Source organism: Vulpes vulpes, chromosome 1 (assembly GCF_048418805.1).
Source record: "Vulpes vulpes isolate BD-2025 chromosome 1, VulVul3, whole genome shotgun sequence".
NCBI classification, from domain to species: Eukaryota; Metazoa; Chordata; class Mammalia; order Carnivora; family Canidae; genus Vulpes; species Vulpes vulpes.
Window position 1 is genome coordinate 66,002,112 of NC_132780.1, and position 23,476 is coordinate 66,025,587.

Here is a 23,476-nt window from a genome sequence, read left to right on the forward strand (position 1 = left end):
TCCCAGGGTTTCATATCTTAGGGAAGGCAGCAGTTGTCCTGACGCTCACCCTAACCCCAAGTGCTGCCCTGAGCAGCACCACGGAGACTGTCTCTAACTTCAAGGCACACCTGCAGGGCCCTTTACCTCGACCATCTCCTATCCCCGGTCGGTACACAGGGCTTCCTGCGGGCTGAAGGCAGAAGCTGGGCTTGGCCTCAGGGTGGCCAGGGAGCCCCTCAGGGGCAGCAGGAGCTGTGTGGACTGGCCTGCTCCCAGACGGGGCTGGAGCACCTGAGAATACAGTCTCTGGAGCTCAGATGCCAGGAGCCCCACCTCTAAGCCCCACCTCTTCCTACGTCACTTCACTTAACAGGTAGAGAGAATTGGCCCTAACTGCTTCCTGTAACTATGTGAGCTAAAGTACATGAGAATAATCAGCAAACCATGTCTCTGCCAAGAATTAAACAATCATCTAATTTAATCCAATACAAAATTGGTTCACAGACGTGTCTGATACAGAAACTTGCCCCAAAGTTTTCGATTTCCCAAAGATTAAAGAGTGTCCATGCCTTCCAGTTATCACTGGAGTGTTTGTGAATGATGGTGTCGTTTCTGTAAAATAGTTAACTGTGGACACATGTGCGGTAATTTTCCGGATTTCCCGCCTGGGGGTGTGTGTCCAGAAAGGACTGTTGGATTCGAACACACGGTCAGGAAGGCAGGAGTCAGCAGCCATCATCCTGGCCAGGGCACTAACACCCCACTGCATTTTCAATAATTTCAGTATACTTCTTTCTAAAATATGTAATTCCCACTTAAAGAAAACATAGCTACTACAATTAATTGACTCAGGATCCTATGCTGAACAATTTTTGTTTTTATTGTGTTGCTAATAGCTCCATGCATTACCGAGCTGTCATTTATGTTAAGTGGTCCCAGATTCCTCCTATTTTACAGTATCTTTGACAACCCTCCTCACATCTCTAATAAAGAGCTCTTACATACTCATAATAAATACCCCAATTAAATTTTTGACAAAAGCTTTGAACAAGGAAGACATACAAATATTTTACATACATCAAAAAAGATGTTCAATCTTTATATTAAACCTAAGAATCATATAAAACTGGAAGGAGTGTTAATGATAACACCTTTTTTCTGGGGGTGGGTAGGAGCTAAGCACTTTTATTCAGGATGATTTAGAACAGTGAGAAACAATTCATTATGTAAATGTCCAACAATAGGGGATTAGTGAAATATGGTATTATATAATCACAAAATGGAATTTGTATGTATTAACAAAATAGACAAAAAGTGAAATTAAAAAGATTCCATTTGTATTAAAATTATATTTACACAGAAATCTCTGGAAGGATATAATATATTCAAAACTGTGCACAACAGGGTGAGCTTTGCGGACAGTTTTCTCCTGCAACACATTTACTTACCTATCATTACATATCTCTTTAATAATCAACATAAGCAATAAGGTTGTTTTCACACGTTTCTGGAGGTGACCACCCAAAAGTAGGGAGAACATGCAGCTGCCTCATGAACTCAGATTAAGACCATATAACTCATCTTCTCCCAAGGCTCACCTCTGGTGGAGAGGACACACACCGTAACCTCCACGCCAGGGCGTAAAAAGTGGCCTAACGTGCTAATGCTCACCTCGCTGGGACTTGCAGAGATTTACGACATTGTCAACTTACTAGGACAGCCCGATGCAGACATCTTATAATAAGCACGTGGACCCTCGAGATTAATCTGCAGCACATTATACAACTGAAAGTATGTGAAAGATGATTACGAACCACCCCAACCCAAATGATGGATGGCGCTGGATCCGAGAACCATCTTCTGCACTCTACTTCTACTCTCACGGGTAATGATCTGTAAGGTAGAGTCTCCTTTATTGTGGGATGATAAAACATACCATAACTGAAGTTGTAGGACAGCTTTATCTTTAGTTCAATTTCTTCCTTAAAAAAGTTATTATAGATTTACTATTTTAGTCTTGGAATAAAAATGACCATGCATTACTAATCGGCTATGAACACAGTGCATCCTTTGGTTTTTAGCAGGGGACACTCACTCACACACACACACACACACACAAATAAATTATGCTTTGCCGTCCATGTCTACACTACCGTGTCCCAATATAAGGAGAAAGATAGACATCTAGAGCCTTCATCACAGATTGTCCACCAACTCAAAATTCCCAGGGCAGTAAGCTAGGCTACCCAGAAAGTCATCAGGAAAGGAATTAAGACTAAAGTATTACTGAAATAATACTATAGGGACAGAAAACAGTGAATAAATAAAGGGAATTAAGATAGAACTTCATTTTTAATAACTAGGGAGACTATGGAAGGAAGCCCATGTACTTGGCTACACGATATGTGCTTTCCATTGCAGAAATTCAGTGACATTGCAAATCAGGCCACACCAGATCAAGTCAAAACACCTGAGTCCGAAAGAGTGCTCTCGTTTTATGAGGTTTATAGTGGCTCTAGGCAAAATACAACATGGAAATTTCAGTCCTGACAGCCCTTCCTCACCGATTCCAACTTATTCCAACACGCACAATGGTGCCTTCTCTGTGGTTTGCACAGGGGGGAGCCCTTTCTTGGGGAAAAGCTTCTCTGAAGTTCAGTGGCACATCCTGTGCACAAGACCTGCCTTCCTGCTGCCCATCAAGATGCAAGGACGGCAAGTATTGCTTCCAAATCACAGAACCCACTGTTTACGTGGGAAAGCCAATATACAGAGAATGCTTAAGGCACATCATGAACATCAAGAAAATTGAAAACTCATATGAAGGTGAATTCAGACTTAGTAAATCATCCTTTTAGTTTTTTTTAATTTTTTTAAATTTTTTTAAATTTTTATTTATTTATGATAGTCACAGAGAGAGAGAGAGAGAGAGAGAGAGAGAGGCAGAGACACAGGCAGAGGGAGAAGCAGGCTCCATGCACCGGGAGCCCGATGTGGGATTCGATCCCGGGTCTCCAGGATCGCGCCCTGGGCCAAAGGCAGGCGCCAAACTGCTGCGCCACCCAGGGATCCCCTTTTAGTTTTTTTAAAGCCACTGAAGCATCATCACGTAACAAACCCTCGTTATCACAAATGTGAGCCTTGTCAGACAATGGCCACCATCGGCTGCAGGCTGAGGGAGGAGCACAGTGCTGAGCGAGTCCCTCCTGGACCCAGAGCCACCAAGCTGTCCTTGCGTCACTTGTGCAGCATACCCTGCTAACGTGCCACTTCTCCACGGTGGACCGCCACCTTCCTCAACAGATAGGATCCTTCGGAGGTGGGTGTTACACAGCACTGCTGGCAATCTCCCCTAACCCTTCAGGCAAAAGGCTCCGTCACTGCACACAACAGGACTCCAACACAGGAACCACATGGCCATGGAGCCAAACAAAAGGGACCTCCAGCCTCTGAGCCGTAGACACACGCAAGTCCAACCAACGAGTCTCCTTGGTGGTGAAATAATGAGGTTCCAATCATTTTTTATGAGATTATTTTATAGGTAAATAAAAATCTATCTGCTGATTGAGGCACTTAAGCAGTACCTAATTGCATAATCCCCACTTGCCTTTGGCAAGAATATAATTATTAATTTAATACGGTTGGTTTGCATGCATAGAAGCCAGTGTGTATTTGCTACAGCTTCATTAATGTGTCATTCCCTTCAATCAAAATAAATAAGCTGTTACAGTCTTTATTGAGTCCTAGGTGAGGGGCATCTGTAACTGTCTTCACGTTGAAAATTTCCTTTGACTACTGTACAAAGGTGGTAGTATCATGGCTAGAGAGGCTTGAAGATAAAATTAAGCTGGTAGCTTTTATGTTATAAGTCAAGGAGAATCACTAAATTTTTTACTTGTTTATTTGGTTACATGAGTAATGCTTCTAGAAAAATAAAAATGGGTGGCGTCCTCCTCTTGATTTCAGCTCAAGTCATGATCTCAGGGTTATGAGATGGAGCCCCGCATCTGGTTTCATAACCTCCCTGCCAATAAAAAATATATAAAATAAACTTAAAAAACATATAAATAAAGAAAAGAGATGAAGTCACCCGTAATCCCTTTACTCAGAACTACTTTTTGTAGTTCACATGGATAGCCTTTCACAGTCCCCTGTGTATGAAATACACACACACACACACACACACACATTCCTGATGGAGCCACAGTTGTTTTATTATCTGCTGTTTTGTCTTAATAATATATCAAGAACACTTTTCCATGTTAATAATTTACTCACATTTATTGCACTGAACTTTACCCTCAGATTTGATAGTAAGTGATGAGCATCAGGACAGACATACAGGTCAGATGAAGGACTAGTTGCAGGTGTACAGGTGGCATTTAAAAGAGACAGCATTTCCATTCAGTGGAAAAGGGAAGTTTGTTTAAGAAAAGCTGATGTGAGGGGTGCCTGCGTGGTATAGTCGGTTGAGTATCTGACTCTTGGTTTCAGCTCAGGTCATGGTCTCAAGGTCCTGGGATCGAGCTGTTCTGAGCACAGAGTCAGCTTGAGACTGTCTCCCTCTCCCTCTACTCTCCCCACCCCTTCTCTCTAAGCTAAATAAATAAATCTTTGAAAAAAGAAAGAAAGAAAAGGTAATGGGGTGGGAATAATTAACTAATTATATGGAGGAAATGTTAGAACCCTACATCACATCAGATGCAAGAATAAATTCCGGTGGATGAACAATATATATGTGATATCAGAATAATTTGCCAAGGGGCATCTGGGTGGCTCAGTTGGTTGAGCATCCAACTCTTGATTTTGGCTCAGGTCATGATCTCAGGGTCATGGGATCAAACTCTATGTTGGGTTTCACACTCAGAGAGGAGCTTCTTGAGATCATCCCCCCGCCACCCCTCCCCTGCTTTCCCTAAAATAAATTAATAAATATTCTTTAAAAAAAAGAATAAGGTTTGCCAAAATAATGACTTCATGTTGAAATAGGAAAGAACTGAAGTAAGAGAATAATCATAAAAAACATTAAGAAAAAAAAAGAAGAACATATTCGGTCTGATATGCCAAGAATACCACAAAGTTGGAGGAAAACAATAGATTGAGGGGGAGAACATGTCCAACACATACGATAAATAACAGTCAAAACACACAAGAAGTTCCGGAAAACAGGCGAAGATGCGAGCAAGCAGGCCCACTGGAACACGTAAAAGCTCTTAACAAACACACAAAGAGGCACTTGGGTGGCTCAGTGGTTGAGCATCTGCTTTTGGCTCGGGTCTTGATCCTAGGGTCCTGGGACCAAGTCCCACATCTGGCTCCCCATAGGGGAGCTATGTCTATGTCTCTGCCTCTCTCTGTGTCTCTCATGAATAAATAAAATCTTAAGCACACACACACAGAAAGAGATGCTCACACTCACAAGGAATCACAATGTTGTTCACAGAATAAACACTGAGATACTTTATTTTTACCACTCAAAAGTAGTTTTAAAATGAAGACATTCAGTATCAGCAATGATATAGGTTTGGAGATTGCACTAACACATTGCTGGTTATTGCTATGATCTTTCTGAAAAGAAAATCTTGCAGTGTTAAGATAAAAACATAGATGCAGGCTGATATCAGAAATTCCACTTCTAAGAACACAACCTATAGAAATAAAAGCAACAATAGCAGGGCCACATGTATGAGAATGCTTTCTGCAGTACTGCTATGGTAGGAAGAAATGAAACAACCAAATGTTCATCAACTGAAATATGATTGTGTCCATAGAGTGAAACATGGCTCATCTGTTAAGAGTTGGATACTGATGGAGCTATAGCGTAATGAGTGTAATGTAAGAACTGAAGGGATGAGATAGATGATGGGTAGATGAAGAGAGGAGGGAGAGAGAGAAAGCGATGGAGAGGTGGATAGACAGAGACAGATCACAGACAGATGATAAATGATAGATGGATGGATGGATGGATGGATGGATGGATGGATAGATGGATAGATGAGTGGGTGTGTGGATGGATTGATGGATGGATGGATGGATGGATGGATGGATGGATAGATTGGCAGACAGATGACAGATAGAGATGAAGTGATCAAGGTGGGAAGTGTCTGGAGTGGTCATGTTGGAAATGAATGCCCCTCAGTAGGATGCATGACAAGAGAACAGTATCACTTCTGTGATATTCTCACCTCGGATGCATAACCTGAACCAGGAGGAAACCTAAACAAAATGAAACCAAGGAGCTTCCTACAAAATAACTGGTCCATAATCTTCAAAAGTGAAGTCATAAGTCAAGAACAGTTTAAGCTCTTCTCCAGGCTGATAGAGACCAGCAGGATGGGACAAGTAAATGCATTAGTCTGGACAGGATTGTTCTGATCTGAAGGATGTTGATGGATAAATGGTGAAACCTGAACTGAATTTTAGATGGTGATTATGAAGCAACATCAATTTCCTGATTTTAATTATTAAACTTTGCATACTTAGGATAATCCCTTTTGTGTGTAGAAAACACACACTAAGGTATTAGGGGTGATAGGGCAACAGGTAATCAGTGCATTCTCAATGGTTCTGGGAAAACAGGAGAAAGTTCTTTATACTGTACATACAATTTTTTCATAAGCTTGAGACTGCAAAAATGTCATTTAAAGGCAAAAATTTCTAGTGGATTCTAACATAAAATAGTGTATGGAGCACATGTCTTCCTACTAAAAGCAGATGAAAATGATAGTAAATCAATAAAAGGTATAATCTACAACTACAGCCATATGTAAATGAATGAAAATACCCATCTAGGGGTGCATGGTGGTGGTGCCACAAATACAGCCCTTTACATCTGATGTTGGGGTGTGCACAGCACCCCAGCCAGCTCTGCATTCTTTGACTCTACAATGAAACCAAACTCAACTACCATGTACACCTGCCTATTGTCTCACAGGCGAATAGTATCCATGAATCCTCAGCCACATGAGAGAAGTCTACAATAGGAAAGAGAGAGCCAAAGGTAAACAAAAAAGCTGACACCATACAAGACAGAGGTAATTTAAAACAAAACAGAAAATTAATCTCCATAGATTCAAGAAGTTACAGTATTCAGAAAATAAAAAATGGTATGACATAAAAATGATCCTGAGAATAAGATCCATCTATTTTTAAAATTTAATGGGTATATATCTTTACAGAGCACTACGTAAGCACTAATAGTTTAGACAATGTGATTAAGAAGATATAATAAAAGGATAAAACTCAAAAGCTCTCCTTCTTCTCATTCTGTGTCCTTATGTAACAAAATCCGGAGGCTGGTAATTATGTAGTGAACAATAACAGGTAGCAGCAAATTTGCTGGTTGGGAATCAAGGCTTTGGCTCGGGAGACTGGATTCCTGACATGTACACCCAGGTTCTGACTGGTTCTCCAAGGCCCAGGAAATGGCATTCACTGTGGGTGTCAACAAAGAAAGATAAAGTTCAAAAATGGACAAGGATTCCAAGTTCATGGAATACAAAGGACAGGATCATGAAACAGGAATGAGGTAAAGGATGGGAAAGCTGGAAAAATTACTGACAGTTTGCGAGGGAGTCTGGGGCCTTGGTACAAATCCAATTCCCTGCTGGGGACCCCAAAAATGTTCCCTGGGCTCAAACTCCTTCTCAGGGGCACTTGTGATAGAGGATACCACTTTGATTCTATGAGAGAGAGAGAGAGAGAGAGAGAGAGAGAGCAGAGCCTACCACTGTCACGATTTAACAATGAGTAATGAGGAGAGTGAAAACTAGACCCCTTTCCATCTACGGCAATAAGGACAGGAGACAATAGCAAAATAAATAAGTACAGGATCACTAAAATGCCTTTTGTTTCTCTCATTCAAGGACAAACTGAGATTCCATGCACGACTCTTCCTCTCTAAAGCCATTCCACACAAGAGCTGTCCTCATACTCCTCTGCACAAAGTTCCAAGTACAGATGTAGCCCAAGCAGGCAAGGTGAACCCACAAGCCATTCAAAATGATGCACACTATCTAAGGAGGGGCAGGCCCCAATGTTTTCCTAGTAACAAGTTCTTGCCCACCACAGACAAGGTCTGATCAAGGCCAGATGGGTGAAGGAGAGGTCATGAGTGAAGAATCCATTTCAAGAAATTAGAAAAAGTAACCTAGTAAATTATACCCAGGGTAAATATACTGAAGCAAATAATGAGGCAGATAGACTGATGGATGAGAAAGCAAACAAAAAAACAGAGAGGATCACCAAAGTCAGAAGATGGTATTTTGGGGTTTTTTTCTTTATTTTTTTGTATATATTTTTTTATTGAAGTTCGATTTGCCAACATATAGCATAACACCCAGTGAAAAGATGGTATTTTGAAAAAACTGATAAAATTGCTAAAGCATCACTAAAGTTGATCGGGTGGGGCGGGGGGTGCGGAGAAAAGAAAGCACAAATAACTAAATGACAGAAAAAAAGCTGGACAGGGAGCACACATCACTAAAGATTCAATAAATATTTGTAGAAAATATTATTGGACACTTATGTCAACATAGTTGAAAACATGGACACAATGAGAAGAAAATTATAACAATCATCTGCAACAAACTGACACAAGAAGAAACAGAAAGTCTGAGTAATTACATGGACTGAGTAATTCAAGGACTTTGGTTCATAATTAAAAACTTTTACACACACACAAAAACAAACAAACAAACAAACAAACAAAAACCCAGGTATAATGGCCTCATTAATGCTCTACCAAACATTTAAGAATGAAATTATCTTAATCTTACAAAAACACTTATGCTGAATATCAAAAAGGAATATTTTCACTTGGTCTGTGAGACCAGCATAGCATTGATTCTGAAAACCTGAGAAAAAAAATGTACAGGAAAGAAGGATGGGCTGACCTCACTCATGAAAACAGATGCAGAACTCTAAAGCAAAATACTATCAGACTAAATCCAGCAACATATAAATGAGGAAAATACCTCATGACCAAGTTGATTCATCCCGAAATCCAAAGTTAGCTTTACATTTGTAAATCAATTAACATGACTCATATTAGTAGGAAAAAAAAGAAGAAATAATATAATCACTAAAATAGTAGAAAACACAGTTGTTAAAATTCAATATCCATTCTAGGAATGGAAGACAATTTCCTTAAATCTGATAAACACTACTACAAAACATAGAACAAACATCATTTTTAATGGTGAAATGTAGAAAACCTTCCCACAGCCCTTGGAAATGATACATGGATGCTTGACATAATAACTATTTTGACATTATACTGAGGTCCTAGCCACTGCAATAAAGCCAAATAAATAGATAATAGATAGATAGATAGATGGTATAGGATGGGAAAGAAAAAAATGTAAAACTTCCATTAGAGATGATATGGAAAAAATATTTTAAAATCTATAGATAAATTATTCAATTGATAAATGAGTTTAACAAAGTTATTAAATACCTTCCCAGTGTTTCCGTATGTCATCAACAAAAATAAAGAAAATTTTTAAAGGTAACATTGACAATACTATCAGAAAAAAAAAAAAAACACTAAGAAAGGAGGGATAAACCTAGTGAAAGATGTACAAGACCTCTACACACAAAATTATAAAATAATATTTAGAGACATGGAAGAAAATCTTTATAGATAATGGGGTATTCCATGTCCATGGATTAGGATAAATATTATAAAGATTTCATTTCTCTACAGATTCAGCTATAGAGTTAATGTGATCCCCATCAAAATACCAATAGCGTTTTTGTAGAAATCTACCGGCTGATTCTAAAATTTATATAATGCTATCAAGTGCCAAGAATACTCAAGGCACCCTTGAACAACAAGGTAGGGGATCATACTTTACTGGATATCATCACATTATAAAAAGCCACAATAATTAGGACAAGTGCCAGGATAGGCAAACTAATGAAATAGAAAAGGGAGCCCAGAACAGACCTAGATATATTTACAAAAACTGTAGTACTGCATAACAGTTCAAAAAGGACTATTTTTTCCAATAAATACTGCACTAGGATATGTATTCAAGAAAAAATAGTGATCCCCCTACATCATACAATACATAAAAACCACTGTCGGTGGACTGTAGATCTAAATGAAAAAAAAAAGTGAGATAATACAGTTTAGAGAAGCAGAAGATTAAATAATATCTTGAAGAGTTTAGGTGAGCGAAAATTTCTTTAAAATGACACAGAATCAATTATAAATAAGAATACAGAAAAATGAGGAGTTTCTGTTCTCCAAAAGACACCAATAAGTGAGTCCACAGATGAGAAGAAGACAGATAACCGAACAAGTCTCATATCCAGTCTAAGCCTCTCTCTACCTCTCTCTTCAGAAGAAAATGAAAGGGAAGAATCATAAATTGGTTCCAGCCTAATGCTGTTTCTCCAGCAGGAGGGGAGGGAGCAGGGTTTGGGGTAACTGGGTAATGGGCATGAAAGAGGGCATGTGATGGGATGAGCACTGCGTGTTTTTTTTTTTAAATTTTTATTTATTTATTCATGAGAGACAGAGAGAGAGAGAGAAAGAGAGGCAGAGACACAGACAGAGGGAGAAGCAGGCTCCATGCAGGGAGCCCAAAGTGGGACTTGATCCCAGGTCTCCAGGATCAAGCCCTGGGCTGAACCACTAAGCCACCGGGGCTGCCCAGCACTGGGTGTTATATGCAACTGATGAGTCCCTAAATTCTACTTCTGAAACTAATATAAATAAATAAATAAATAAATAAATAAATAAATAAATAAATATCTAGCAGTCCTTCCAAAGATCTAACACAGTAGTTACCTACTCTGAGGTCTACACGCAAGGGACGTGAAAACATACAGCCAGCTAAAGGCACACAAATGTCCCTAGCAGATTATTCACAGCAGCCAAAAAGTGGAGACACCCCAAACCTTCACCAATGAATGGATAAATATAAGTGGTCTGTGCACACAGTGGAATATTATCTACCAACAGAAAGGAATGAAGGACCCAGGCGCTCTACAACATGGGGCAACCTTGGGAACACAGAGCTAGAGAATGGGGCGGCTCACAGAGGACTCTGTAGGGTGTGATGCTCGTTATAGGGAATGTCCATAACAGGGGCCCTAGTGGTTCCTAAGGACAAGGGTGCAGGGGTGGTGGTGTGGGGTGGGGGTGGGGGGGATGGAGGGTGAGGCTAATGGGCAGATGGTTTCTTTCTGGAGTGGTGAAAATGTTCTAAAAGTGATCGCAGTGATAGTTGTGAACAGAAGCAGAACCACTGAATTGTCCGCTTCAAATAGGCGCATGGTCGTGATCCTTGCATCTCGGCAGAGCTATTATTACGTAAATACACACACGTATGCATTCATATCTGAGGATTCCTACTGCAGATATACATTAGGAAAAGGCGATAATATGTTTTTCAAATCCATAAGGAGCTTAAAATGGTAACACGGTCCTTACAATGTGGCACTGTCCCAAGAATTCATCTTAATTTTTTTTTAAGCCTTCAACCACCTTTGAGCGCCTTGGTTCCCCTCGCGGCCCCTCCCGGCTCCCCGCTGGGGTCCTCCTGGGCCGTCCCCTGCAGACTCGCCCCGGGCTGGGGTCCCGGGGCCCCCAGGGGCGCGCCGACGGGGCGGGCCGGGGCGGCCGCTGTGACCTGGGGCGTGTGCAATCGCCGCCCTCGGCGGCCACCGATAGGTCCCACCCCACCTTGGCGACCTGCGGGGCGGGGGCGGGGACAGGCGGCGCAGGAGGCCGCGCGCGCGGCCGGGAGGCTGGGAGGAGGCTCCGGGAGGCCGGGGAGGCCCGGCGCGGGATGTGGGCGCAGGGCGGCCCTCCGGGGCCCGCGGGCTGGGACCGCCGCAGGGTGGGCGCCCGGCTGCGCGCGGCGCTCGCGGGGCTGCACGAGCTGCAGGGGCTGCGCGCCACTCAGCAGGCGCGCGTGCGGGGCGCCCTGGCCCTGCAGCCCCCGCCCGGCCCCGCCGCCCCCCGCGGCCCCGCGCGCCCCGAGCACCCACGCGGGCCCCGCGCGCACGAGTTGCGGCTGGAGGCGGCGCTGGCGGCGCTGCAGGAGCAGCTGGTAAGGAGCGCGGGGCGCGCGGGGGGCGGCGGGGGCGCACGGGGCGCCCTGGGGCGCTGGGGCCCTGCCCCCCGGCAGACTGTCCCACCGATTCCGGGCCACCCTCTGGGATTTCGGGGGATGCAACTCGGTTCCAAGGAGCGGGCAAGGAGGCCGGAGCACAGGGAAAGGCGCCCTGGGGCTGCACCCCTTCGCCGCCTCCTAACCCCCGCGCAGACGGATTTGGGGAGCATTCCTGTTGGACTTCCGGTGCCTTTGGTATAAGAACGCATTAGTGGGCTTCTCCTGGTGGGGGGCTCCTTGGGATCCTGGGGTCACACCCCGGGTAGCAGGTGTCCCCGCTGCCAGGTTCAGACACAGCGCAGGCCGCGTGCGGGGCGCACCCGCATCGTCCCCACACTGTGCTGGGGTTCAGGGTTGTCCTGGCCTTGGAACAAAACCTTGTGTTCAGCGGGTATCCCGTGAAAGCTTCTTTGACTTTAAATTGTAACCTGACCTGGAAAGTGAGGCGTGTCCTGAATCCCAGAGGCAGTAGAACCAGGACCCTCTGAGGGCTGCTTTACCTTTGTGTCTTCTTCTGGCTCCCTGGCCTCCTCCAAATGCCAGCTCCTAGTTAGAGGACCGAGGGCGCTCCATGGTGGCTCCTCCGCCTCTTCATCTGCTGTAGGCTTGTACCTCGCCTGTTGGAAATAGCTCAGAAAGAGTTTTTCCAGGACTGCAGTATTTTAAAAAAAAAAAAAAAAAAAAAAAAGGCTGTACAGAAAGATTCCTATGTGCTGGAGTTAATTCTAGCACTCTAAGCAGAATTTTTTTAAATTTAGAAATTCAAATCTGTTCTGTTTAAAAGCTGCTGTCTTAACAAAGCAGCCGGGATGCAGCCTGGCTGCAGCCTCAAGCTCAGCTCAGCTTAGTCAGGTTACAGATTTGTTAAGTGTTTCTAGATTCCAGAATCTAGAAGTCCAGCGTCTTGAGATGCCTCCCAGGACTCCAGTCATCTTCCCCAAAGTGCAAAAAACAGAGGCAGATGGGCCTTGACTGTGCAGCCTCCCCTCTGTCTGTGATTGAGCTGCTGCCACACAGAGGGCAGGAACGTGCTTTTGAGGGGAATCATCACTCGTGTTTTACCCGTCCTGAGGAGTCTGTCCTGGTTACTTGCACAGTACACTACGGCCTGCAAAGATGTGTGGCTCCTGTGAAAGAGCAGGGAGCTGGGCAGCCAGGTGACCCAGCGGTTTAGCACCACCTTCAGCCCAGGGCCTGATCCTGGAGACCCGGAATCTAGTCCCACGTCGGGCTCTCTGCATGGAGCCTGCTTCTCCCTCTGCCTGTGTCTCTGTCTCTCTCTCTCTCTGTGTCTCTGTGTCTCTCATGAATAAATAAATAAAAATCTAAAAAAAAAAAAAAAGAGCAGGGAGCTGCTGAGATGCTGCCCTGAAGTGCTCCTCAGAGGGGAAGGAGCACAGCTGATGATTAACTTGACTTAAGTAATACACAAATCAGACTTGCGAGTTGTCAGCCTCTAATTACAAGTAGCCTTTGGAAGAGATCAAACAGGTTTTTTTGTTTAATTTTTTTTTTTTAATGTGGGGACCAGAAGGAACACGCACACTTTGTCTTCAAACTTTGTTCTTGGCATGGATTATGTGATCAAAAGAGAAGAATAATTGAATTTGTGTGACATCAGCTAGGGCTTAACACTTCCACATTTTTCTTGCAGGGAAAAAAATAGGAGTAATACTAGTTCCGTGATGAGGAGTATAATCAAAGGCCTTTCACCCGCAGCACAGCCGCGGACCTCACAGCGGCCCGCTAACTCGGGGCCCCTCCCGCGCCCACGCTGGCGTGGACGGAGCGGCACCGTTCAGGTGCGAGGACAGGAAGGACTTCTATCTGCCCCTCAGAGGCTTTGCCCTGCAGGGGTTCGCCAGTGGGAATGAGCTTGAGCCTTTCTGGGGATTTGAGCTGTGATTAGGACCTTAGCAGACTGAGCAGGTGAACACTTATCAAAACGGGCCACACCCAGAGTCACAAAGGAGCATGCAGTAGGTGCTCAGTAAGTATTTGGTGAGCAAATAAAGGAGCGACTTGTGTTGCTCCAACAGAAGAGAACATTTACTGTCTCCCTGTTCTAGACTTCTGAGCTAATGATGCCCCCGGGACCTCTGAGCAGAGCAGCTTCTTCCCTCTGGCCAGTCCTGAGCTTCCAGGGGGTTGTATCTTCAGGGAGGTTTGGCATTTCCTGAGCAGCTGCCGTCCCATTTCCTAGGAGTCCAGTGCCCGGTGGACCCTGACGTGGTCGCCTGGGGTGCTCCACCTCCCAGCAGGAGACGCTGCTGGGTCAGTGGGAGAGGTGCTTTAGGTGCAAGTGAAGAAAGGTTCTGGGGACCCCGCAGGGAAAGCTCATCCTGAAGAATTTCCCAGGAGTTGTCTCTGCTGGTTGTGACTTGTCCTCAGGCCGGCAGCGTGCAAGAAGTCCTTTTCACTGGCGGATTCTGGCACTAACTCCTGTAAGGGCAGGCTGCCTCTGCAGCTGCAAACGCGATGTCTGGCGTGTTCCCTGAGTGGCCACACTTGCTTCGGGGACTCAGGGCGAGTAAACCTGCTCAAGATCCCCATGAGGGCAGGGCATCGGCGGGAACTGAGTTGCGTCTCCGTCTGTCGCCAGGCTGAACGGTGCCCCCACGACCCCCTTTCCAGCCAGGCAGTAACGTGTCCCCGCCTGCCCACAGGGGGAGCACCCGGGATTCACCTGGGTGATGTTTCCTCTGCATACTCTCAGCCTTTGAGGAAGGAGAAAAAGTAAATAGACGCCACGTGTGTATCATGAACTTGAGGGCATTTTTCATCTTTGTCCTTTGAATCTGCCGTAAAGGCTTGAGGAGCCCGGACTCCTGGGTCGCAGTTGGAAGCCAAAGACAAACAAGCGGAGTACAGGTGTACACGCAGTACACCTTCCAGGGGAAGGGATAAGCTCAGTATTTGTTTTTAGTGGCATTCAGGCTTCTTGCCTTCAGAAAACACCTTTGCGTACTGTGGGAGGCTTGTCAAGGTGCAGGTTCCCAGGTGTGGCTGGGATCCCGGGACTCTGCACTTACACTCAGAGAGGAACCTGAGGAACCGCAGGTGTGCTCTCCCTGCCCCCAGGGCCCCTTACACGGGTTCGCTGCCCTGATGGTGAGCCTGGATGTCGGAGACAGAGGTGGGGAGGAGGGGGCCGCTCTGATGGGGATCCATGTGGCTACCACAGTCCTGCTCACCCAGCGCGAGGGGGTTTTTCACATTTCCTCTGCAGAAATACTTGCACAGAGACACTCTGTGGCTGGGTTGCAGTGGATTCTACTCTGTCCTGGCCACAGAAGGTGCTTATGACTGTTGGCACACAGTTAGATGCCAAGAAGGAGTTCATGAAAAGCAGAGTCGTAAAAACCCCAAGTAAGGGACCAAGGAAGGGTAAACTCTGGATGGGGAAGCCCTGTGGACGGGCAGGTGGGTCCTGAGGATGCGGCAAATCATCTGTGAACACTTAAGAGCCTGTGTGCCTGTGGCCTCTGGACATGAATCAGAAACCACCCACTGAAGGCCTGGCTGGCCAGACATTAACACAAAGCAATTAATCTCAGCACAAAGGCACAGGGATGACTTTGGGGGTGGGGAGGGGTTCAGAGGGAGGAAGGAAGCCAACTGGATGGCATCCCAGGTGCTGTCCTCCTCCGGGAGGTCGAGAGCATACTGATTTGGAAGAGAAGAGGTCAGACTGATGTTTGAAAGCATTGAAGAGGGACTGACTTGCCGGGGAAACGTGGCCTGACTTTATGGCAGGAGAAGAGTCATGTGCAGCAAAAATACACCCTGGCCCCTTTGCCTGAATCTAGTGTTCCTCATGGGTGGGGGGGGGGGGGGGGTGGTCACTGGCCGGAAGCCTGTCTTTGCAAACCCCCTGACTCCCTCTGCTACTGCTGTTTACCTGGGCAACATTTTCCTTTGTAAAAATAGTCAAAGCTAGAAGCCAGGATGCTTAGGCTGGACTGGATGGTTCTGGGATTATAAGGTTTTTATTAAATTTAGGACTGGTTGCTGCCATGATATGTTTACGGACAGTCTTAGGACTGCAAGAAGCTGTTGCTATAAAACTTGGAGCTTGCTCTGAGAGCCCTGGACTGGGCCCTGGAGCAAAGGGTTGTGGGCACGGTGGCCTGGCATGTGCCCTGGGCTCCTCACCCATCGACCCTCGCCTGGGCTGGTGTCCCAACACTGTGCCCACATGATTCCCTCGTAAGAATCGGAAATGACTGCCACCTGCTTCCCTCTTGGGCTGCGTTCTCCTAGTAGCAAAGAGGAATTCCCCAGAGCCCCAAATTACGGAGCTCTGGAGAATTCTTCACTTTCTGTGTAAAAATTCGAAACACAATCATTTTCTTAAACAGGGGAAACTACATAATTGCATTTATTCATTGTTTGCCTTAAACTTAACTGTTGATAAAAATAAGAAGTTTATGCAACAGACCTTGAAAAGAGGGTGTTGCTTTATGATCGAAAAGAGGAATTCAGCATTTATTAAGCACTCAGTGCTCGTCATTCTACATATTTATTATTTACGTGTGGGAACATGTGTGGATATGTACTATGAGCATTAACCACATACACACGTTGTATGTGTGTAATTACTCACACGCATGTGTTTGGCCAGTGCTCAGAAGAACCCATTTATGGCTGAACCCGGAGAGGTTAGAGCCTCTGAGGGGGAGCTAAGGTGAGAACCTCTAACCAAAAAGTTTCCCAGGCAGATTCTGAGCCTCACTGAGTGCCCCGTCCCCAAGGGCTCCACAGAGCCTATGAGAGGCACCTGTAATATGGGGGAGAGGGGGTGTATGCAGAAAGGGCCCGTTTTCTCTCCTGGCGCTTTCGTGTCCCCTTGATAAGTTTGGAGCTCACCCAGGGTCTGCTGAGTGAAAGAATAGGGCACACGAGCATGGGAAAGTCAGTTCTCACATAAAACTCAGAACAACAGCTGAACCCGTCGTCTGTGCCATGTGCCAGGGTAGGTGCTGCCTTGGGTCCCGACGTCATGCTCATGGTCTGCATCAGTCTTCTTATGAAGAAACACCTAGCTGAGTTTTTAAGAGTCGGTGACTGGAGACGGAAACCCTGTTGGGGTAGGGATTGGTGGCTCTTTCCTCTGGTGACGAGAGCCGGGGAGTTGGTTCCAGGGAGCAATCAGGATGAGGCGCAGGAGCCCAGGATTTGGGGAGTCTAAATCATGTGCCCAGGGCAAAGGTCCCATGGGGCACCAAGCTTGCCTTCCACAAACTCACTTTTATTTCTCATGCTCTCCCTTCCTAGAACCGTTTGCGGCGCCAGGACGTCGGCCTAAAAACCCACTTGGAGCAGCTGGACCGACAGATCAGTGAGCTCCAGCTGGACGTGCGCCGACCATGCAGCGAGCTTGCCGACAGCGACAGCAGGCCCAGCTCAGGTAGCCCGAGCTCCGAGGTGGAAGCTGCCCTTTGCCGGCAGCCCTCCCAGGGTCCCGGCACCTCTAGGGCCCGCGCTCTCAGGCCCGCCGCCCACCTGGAGCACCTGACCCCCAAAGGGCTGAGAATGCACCAGTTCATCCCTCTACCCAAATGTGCTTCGGAGAAAAAGGGGAGAGTGCACGTGCGTGTACTCATGGAGAGATGTTTTAACGGGACAGGTCCTGCTGTTGATAACAGAAGCCTCCTGAGGGTCTCACCTGTGCCAGGCCTGAGACAGACCCTGGGCTCTGTTGAGGTCAGATCAACTGGGAGGTTGTGAAGAACTGTTTCATGAGGCAGCAGAGGTGTTTTTCTAAGCCTGCAGGTTTATCCCATCTCAAATCTGTATGATTTGTCAGACAAGGCGATAAGGACACAGTCCCCTTGCCTGCTGCCCTGTGTCTCTCACTTTAAAGCTGCAAGGAGGGATCCCTGGGTGGCTCAGCGGTTTAGCACCACCTTCAGCCCAGGGCATGATCCTGGAATCCCGGGATCGAGTCCCACATCAGGCTCCCTGCACGGAGCCTGCTTCTCCCTCTGCCTGTGTCTCTGCCTCTCTCTATCTCTCGGTGTCTCTCATGAATAAATAAATAAAATCTTTAAAAAAAAAAAAAAAGAAAAGCTATAAGGAGATGGTCATGGAGCCATTCTGACATGCCTGGTTCAGGCCAAATGGTCCCTTCTGGCCCCACGCTGGATCGCACGGCCAACCCCGGAGACCGCGTACAGCATTGTCTGCTGTTTCTTCTAATGTTTTTTAATTTGAAAAACCACGACCTGGTCTGGATGTGCACTGTGTGTGGCAGGTCCCAGCTAGAGGGCCCCCAGCGTGCTGTCTTCTTCCGATTGCCGCTTGGGACGAGGAGTGGGTGGTGAAGGATGCCAGAGGCCTGCCCTGCAGGGGCTGAAAGCCAGGTCACGGAGGGGAAGGAAAGCTGCTTGCCAAGGACGGGGGTCAGTGGGTGATGGGTCCCAGGTGAAGGGGGCTCCCATTGACCCTGTTGATGGGGCAGCAATGGACAGTAATGGGGAGCCCCTGGCCACCTTCTCCAGTGCCACCCTTGATGAGATCCTGAGCCCCACCCCCAGCACAGGGCAGGAGAGGGGCCACTGCCCAGAGGTGCACTGACCACTGCTCTTCACCCTGTCCAGGCTTCTACGAGCTGAGTGATGGTGGCTCCTGCTCCCTCTCTGCCTCCTGCACGTCTGTGTGTAGTGACCGCATGTACTCCTCCTTGGGCACTCTGCTGCCAGCCAACCCCATGGCCAGCCCCGATGCAGGGGACTGCCGACCCCGCTCAGCCGACGAGACCACCGTGCACACAGCCCCCCTGCCCACATGGGGACCCCAGGCCACCGAGGAGGGCGTGTCCCGGCCCAGGCCAGTGTCTACAGGTAAAGGAGAGCCAGGAAGGGGAGGGCAGGTCCCATTCAAGGTGATGGGGCAGCTGGGGATGGCTGTTGCACCATTGAGCACAAAGCAAGGAAGCCCCGTGTACATTTGGGGCTGGTGCTAATCCCACAGGTACTACGCCAAATTACCTATAGGCTTTTTTTCTTTTTTTTTCTTTTTATGGTTTTTTGGATAGAGACAGGAATCAAATGCCCACTTCTGTCCATTATAGCAAGACTGCTGTGATAAAAAGCATTTTTTTCTTACTTTTTAAGTGAACATCTGAAAGTTATTTTAAAAATCCTTCTAGAACCCTTACACGACCTGACTGGCATCTGTCTGTGACTGGAATGGGCTCAGTAGCCAGAGCACCCCGGAGAGAGTTCATTTCACAAGAGGGTCCTTCTCAGGGGCTCAGAAAAGAACCTGTTTTTCTTTAGTCTGTCGCAAAAGGAAACGACCTCATCTTTGGACAGATTAGCTTTCTAGTACAAGACCTGGCTTAGTGCTGTCTGTCCTGGTGAATATTCCCATGACTTCCTTTCTGTGATGCCTTCAGGGAGGGTCTGTCCAGAACCCACCGTGGGGTCACAGATACCTGCCTCTCTGGGCATCTCCAAACCTGGGGTGAATGAAGGCCTGGGATTCTGAGTCCAACGTCGCCTCATAGGCTGTGGCAGAGAGGGCACAGCCCGGACCCGGTGATGGTGTTAGGTGTGAACCAGCCCTATCTGTGCTGCTCGTGACCTGGCATCAGAGTGCACGGCATGCTGCCCTCCCCTTGCCAGGCCTTTTGCCCAGGCCTGCACAGGGCACTTCAGGGTTATGGTGCTGCATGGGATGTGACCCTAGGATCATCCTAGGGTCCCCAATTTACCTGTTTGCTCATTTCTCTCATTCCCAGGTGATCTTGAAAGAGTCCTACCACCTGAGGTGGTGTTCCAGAAAGCCAGCACAGACCCCAAGTCCACATCTTTTCTCTACCAGGGGATGGACCTCCCAGTGCACGTGCTGGACCCCAAGTACCAGCGTGACCTGGTGTCCAAGGGTGGCAGGGAGGTGTACCCATATCCCAGCCCCTTGCATGCTGTGGCTCTTCAGAGCCCTCTCTTTTCTCTACACAAGGAGGCCCTGCAGAGTAATGGCCACTCTCCCCGGAGGGAGCCCCTGCCCAGCCCTGCGGCCCCAGGCCCTAGCCAGACTGGACCTGTCCTTGAGGCTGGCCCAGCTGCAGCATATATAGACAAGCTGCTAAGGCTGCGGGGCCGAGGGACCCCCCCAAAGGGCAGTGTGGGTGAGCATGGACCCCCAAGACGTGAGGTGCCCCCATCCCTGCAGGTGCTTGGTGGCCAGAGAGCAGACAGTGAAGGTGGCCCGGAGAAGTTGGTGTGCACCCCAGGGAGAGCAGGGTCAGGTGGGATGGCCCAGAGGGCGGACACCAGCTGGGACAACCTCAGGCTTCGGGGACCTGCCATGCTCCTTGCAGCTGCCCCGCACCCCAGCAGCCTTCCAGAGGAGGGACCCAGTCCCTCAAGAGGCTGCATCCGTGGGGAGACCATGCTGGGTGCCCCTCAGCAAGGCCATGGGCCAGCCCCCTCTCCCCGCCCCCAGACTCAACGGCAGGCTCTCAGCTGCCAGGAGAGCACAGTCCTGTCACCTGCCGGGAAGGGGGGCAGGGCAAGCCCCACTCTGCCCCCAGGGCACTGTGCCCGCCCCCCATTTGCTGCCAGTGGACCTTCCCTCCTGGGGCTGAAAATAGGCCACCCCAAGATGAAGGCTACGAAGACCAAGAGAGGGGCCAGTGACAAGGTGCTGCGGTTTGGGGGGCAGCCTTCCCCCGACGGGGCCCTCGCAGCACCCCTTCTGCCCCCCGAGTGGGGGGAGGGTCTCAGGAGGAGGCCCCCTCTGGCGGGGGCGACCCCCAGCCGGTCCTGCTCCGAGCCCAGACTCTACCCCGTGCCCCTCCTGGTGCCCCTGCTGGTGGCCCGACGGGAGAGTCGCCAGGCCCCCGCCCAGGCCTTGTTCCCCGTGGAAGGCAGTGCTCTGGGCACGGCGGGCGGGGAGGGGCGGAAGAAGCAGCGCAGGTGGCTGTCCTCTGTGGAGATCTCCGGCAGCCCGGGGCCCCACAGGCCGGCAGCGAGCAGGGCGGGCGGTCCCCGGCCCGTGTGCGCCCGCGCCCGGCCCAAGCTGCCCCGCCAGGACGCCCGGGTCAGGAGCGAGTCGGACGGCTCCGAGCCGTCGGCCGAGGGCGCCTCCCTGCCCCGCTCCACGGTGGCCGAGACCAGCGAGGACGGGGCCAGCGACCACACCGCCAGCCGCTTCGGGGACCGGGAGTCCAGCAGCAGTGACTCGGAGGGCGGCGCCTGGCCTGGGGCGTGTCCCCCGCAGCCCTGGAGGGCCCCGGGCGCCCGCAGGCCACCCCTGCCTCCCGTACCCAAACTGTGCCGCATCAAGGCCTCCAAGGCGCTGAGGAGAAAGATCCGAAGGTTCCAGCCGGCAGCACTCAGGGTCATGACCATGGTGTGAGGCCCCCAGGAGGCTGCGCAAGGGACAGGGACCTCCTGAGGACCCGCAGTGAGCGCGTGTGACCAGCACACACAGGCCCTCCCAGGACTAGGGACCGGGACCTACCTCGTTGGCCGTTTAGGACGTGGACGTGTGTCGTCTGGCCAACGTGGCTGATCTCCGAAGTCACAGGAGGGGACAGGCCCCAGAGAAGAGGCGACGGAGTGGGTCCCCGGGCTCATCCTGCGGCCTGCAGAGGCTCTGGGAGCATGTCCCCAACCCCGTGGATGCAGGGGAGACTACAGAGCCGCCCACCTGCTGCCTCTGTGGCAGCGTCTTCCTGGGGAGAGTCCCAGCCCGGCCCCGCCGGCGTCCACCTCGTGGTCCTCGTGGTCCCCTCCAGGCCCCATCTGCTCAGCTGGCACCGTGGTCACCCGCAGCCCTCCTAAACATTACTCCCAAGAGCATTCTCTTAGAGGGTGTTCTAGAAACCAGGATGTGAGCCCTCCCCGTGAATCAACGTGGATCATGCCATCATCTTCGCAAACCACCTCTCGGTGGTAGGTCAGCCAGGCCTGTGTCCCCACCCCGTGGGTGCCCTCACCTGTGGCAGGAACATGCATCTCTCACATGCGTGGCCCAAACTCTGGTTCCAACACAAGGAAACAGTGTAAAAGTGTTCGTGGAGGGGCGCCCGGTGGGCTCAGTCGGAGGAGCTCACGACTCTTAGTGTCGGGGTCGTGAGTTCCAGCTCCAGCCCCGTGTTGGGTGTAGAGATGATTTCAAATAAAATCCTTTTTTTTTTTTAAGTGTTTTCGAAAAACTAGGCTTTTTTGGTATTTATTTTTCAAAGAAACTGCCCCTTAACTTTTCAAAGATTTTTCAGGGAAGCTGCCTGCTGAGTATTGCAACATTTTTAATTCCTGAAGCAGCTTTATCTTGAATCCCTCCCAGCTGCCCCCGAGTGCTTCCCTGGGCCCGGGGCCAAAAGAACGAGGGGGGGACATCTTCACTGTGGAGCCTGGGGGTGGCTGGAGACCTCAGCCCCACCCCGGGGCAAATGTACAGTCGGCCAGAACTTTGGAAGGAAAAACAGTAAGAAAACCAGCCAAAATATTTGCAGATCTATGGACATTCGTGTAACAAGCGACTGGTTTCAGGATACGGTTTAAAGAGCTGAACATTAAAAAAAAAAAAAAAACAAAACTGAACATTTTAAAAAACAATCGACATTTTAGAACAAAGAGGTCGGCCGGTCGGGGTGGTGGCTGAGACGGTGATGGGGAGCAGGTCGCAGGGGCTGCGCCGTGTCCACCCCGAGGATGTAGGCATTTCACAGAGGGGGGCATGAGGCATTCTCCGGGTCCGGGTGGAATTCCCACTTGTGCTTCATGGAATCTGCTTATGGACAGGAGGGTGGGGCTTCCTCAGCTTTTTAAAAAACCGCATCCGTGGTTAAAGCATTCAAACCCACCCTTAACAGGTGGAAAGCTGTTGCACAGGAGGTTTTCTGAGAACGGTCTAATTCTCAGCCCTGTGGCGCCCGTGATGGGAACTCGGGTTTTTCTAGGGCCCCGGGGCGGGTGGAGATCTGGAGACGTGGTTGGCCCCCTCCCTCCCTCCCTCCCTGCGAGTGTGGGGGGGTGCAGTGGTGCCTGTGCAAGGGCACCACCAGCACCCTGCTGGAGCAAAGCGGCGGTGGGCTTCCGTCCATGAGGCACACTCCTGTGTGGGTTGGAGCTTTGCACACATGAAGGGCATCAGACGCAGACTTCTCTCCCACCCTGTGTGGTCCCAGCGTCCTCATATTGTGGGACAGGACCTCCAGGTCGTGTCTCCCACCAGGACGCCTAGACTCAGCAGGGAAGGGACCCAGGGGCTATCAACCCAATACAGGAGGCGAAACTGAAGAGAACAGAGGCCTTTATTTGAGGCATCAGGGTGGCGACTCGGGGGGCTAGGGTCCACAAGCAACCCCCTCATAGGAGGAGAGGGAGGGGTCTTTATGAGAAAGTAGG

The 23,476-nt window shown here is 49.0% G+C and overlaps 1 protein-coding gene and 1 long non-coding RNA gene across 2 annotated transcripts; one reads left to right on the plus strand and one right to left on the minus strand.

Annotated features, from left to right (window-relative positions):
* Positions 1-839: 839 nt before the first annotated feature.
* Positions 840-13,239, minus strand: LOC140599902 (uncharacterized). Its single transcript, XR_012002941.1, has 2 exons — positions 12,611-13,239; positions 840-4,006 (listed from the first exon to the last, which is right to left on the minus strand). It is a non-coding gene; the product is annotated as an uncharacterized lncRNA (long non-coding RNA).
* On the plus strand, positions 11,731-21,849 carry DACT2 (dishevelled binding antagonist of beta catenin 2). Its single transcript, XM_026015968.2, has 4 exons — positions 11,731-12,047; positions 17,388-17,520; positions 18,713-18,955; positions 19,858-21,849. Exons 1-4 carry the CDS (start codon positions 11,784-11,786, stop codon positions 21,477-21,479), a joined length of 2,262 nt encoding a protein of 753 aa, XP_025871753.2. The 5' UTR covers positions 11,731-11,783; the 3' UTR covers positions 21,480-21,849.
* The last annotated feature ends 1,627 nt before the right edge of the window (positions 21,850-23,476 follow it).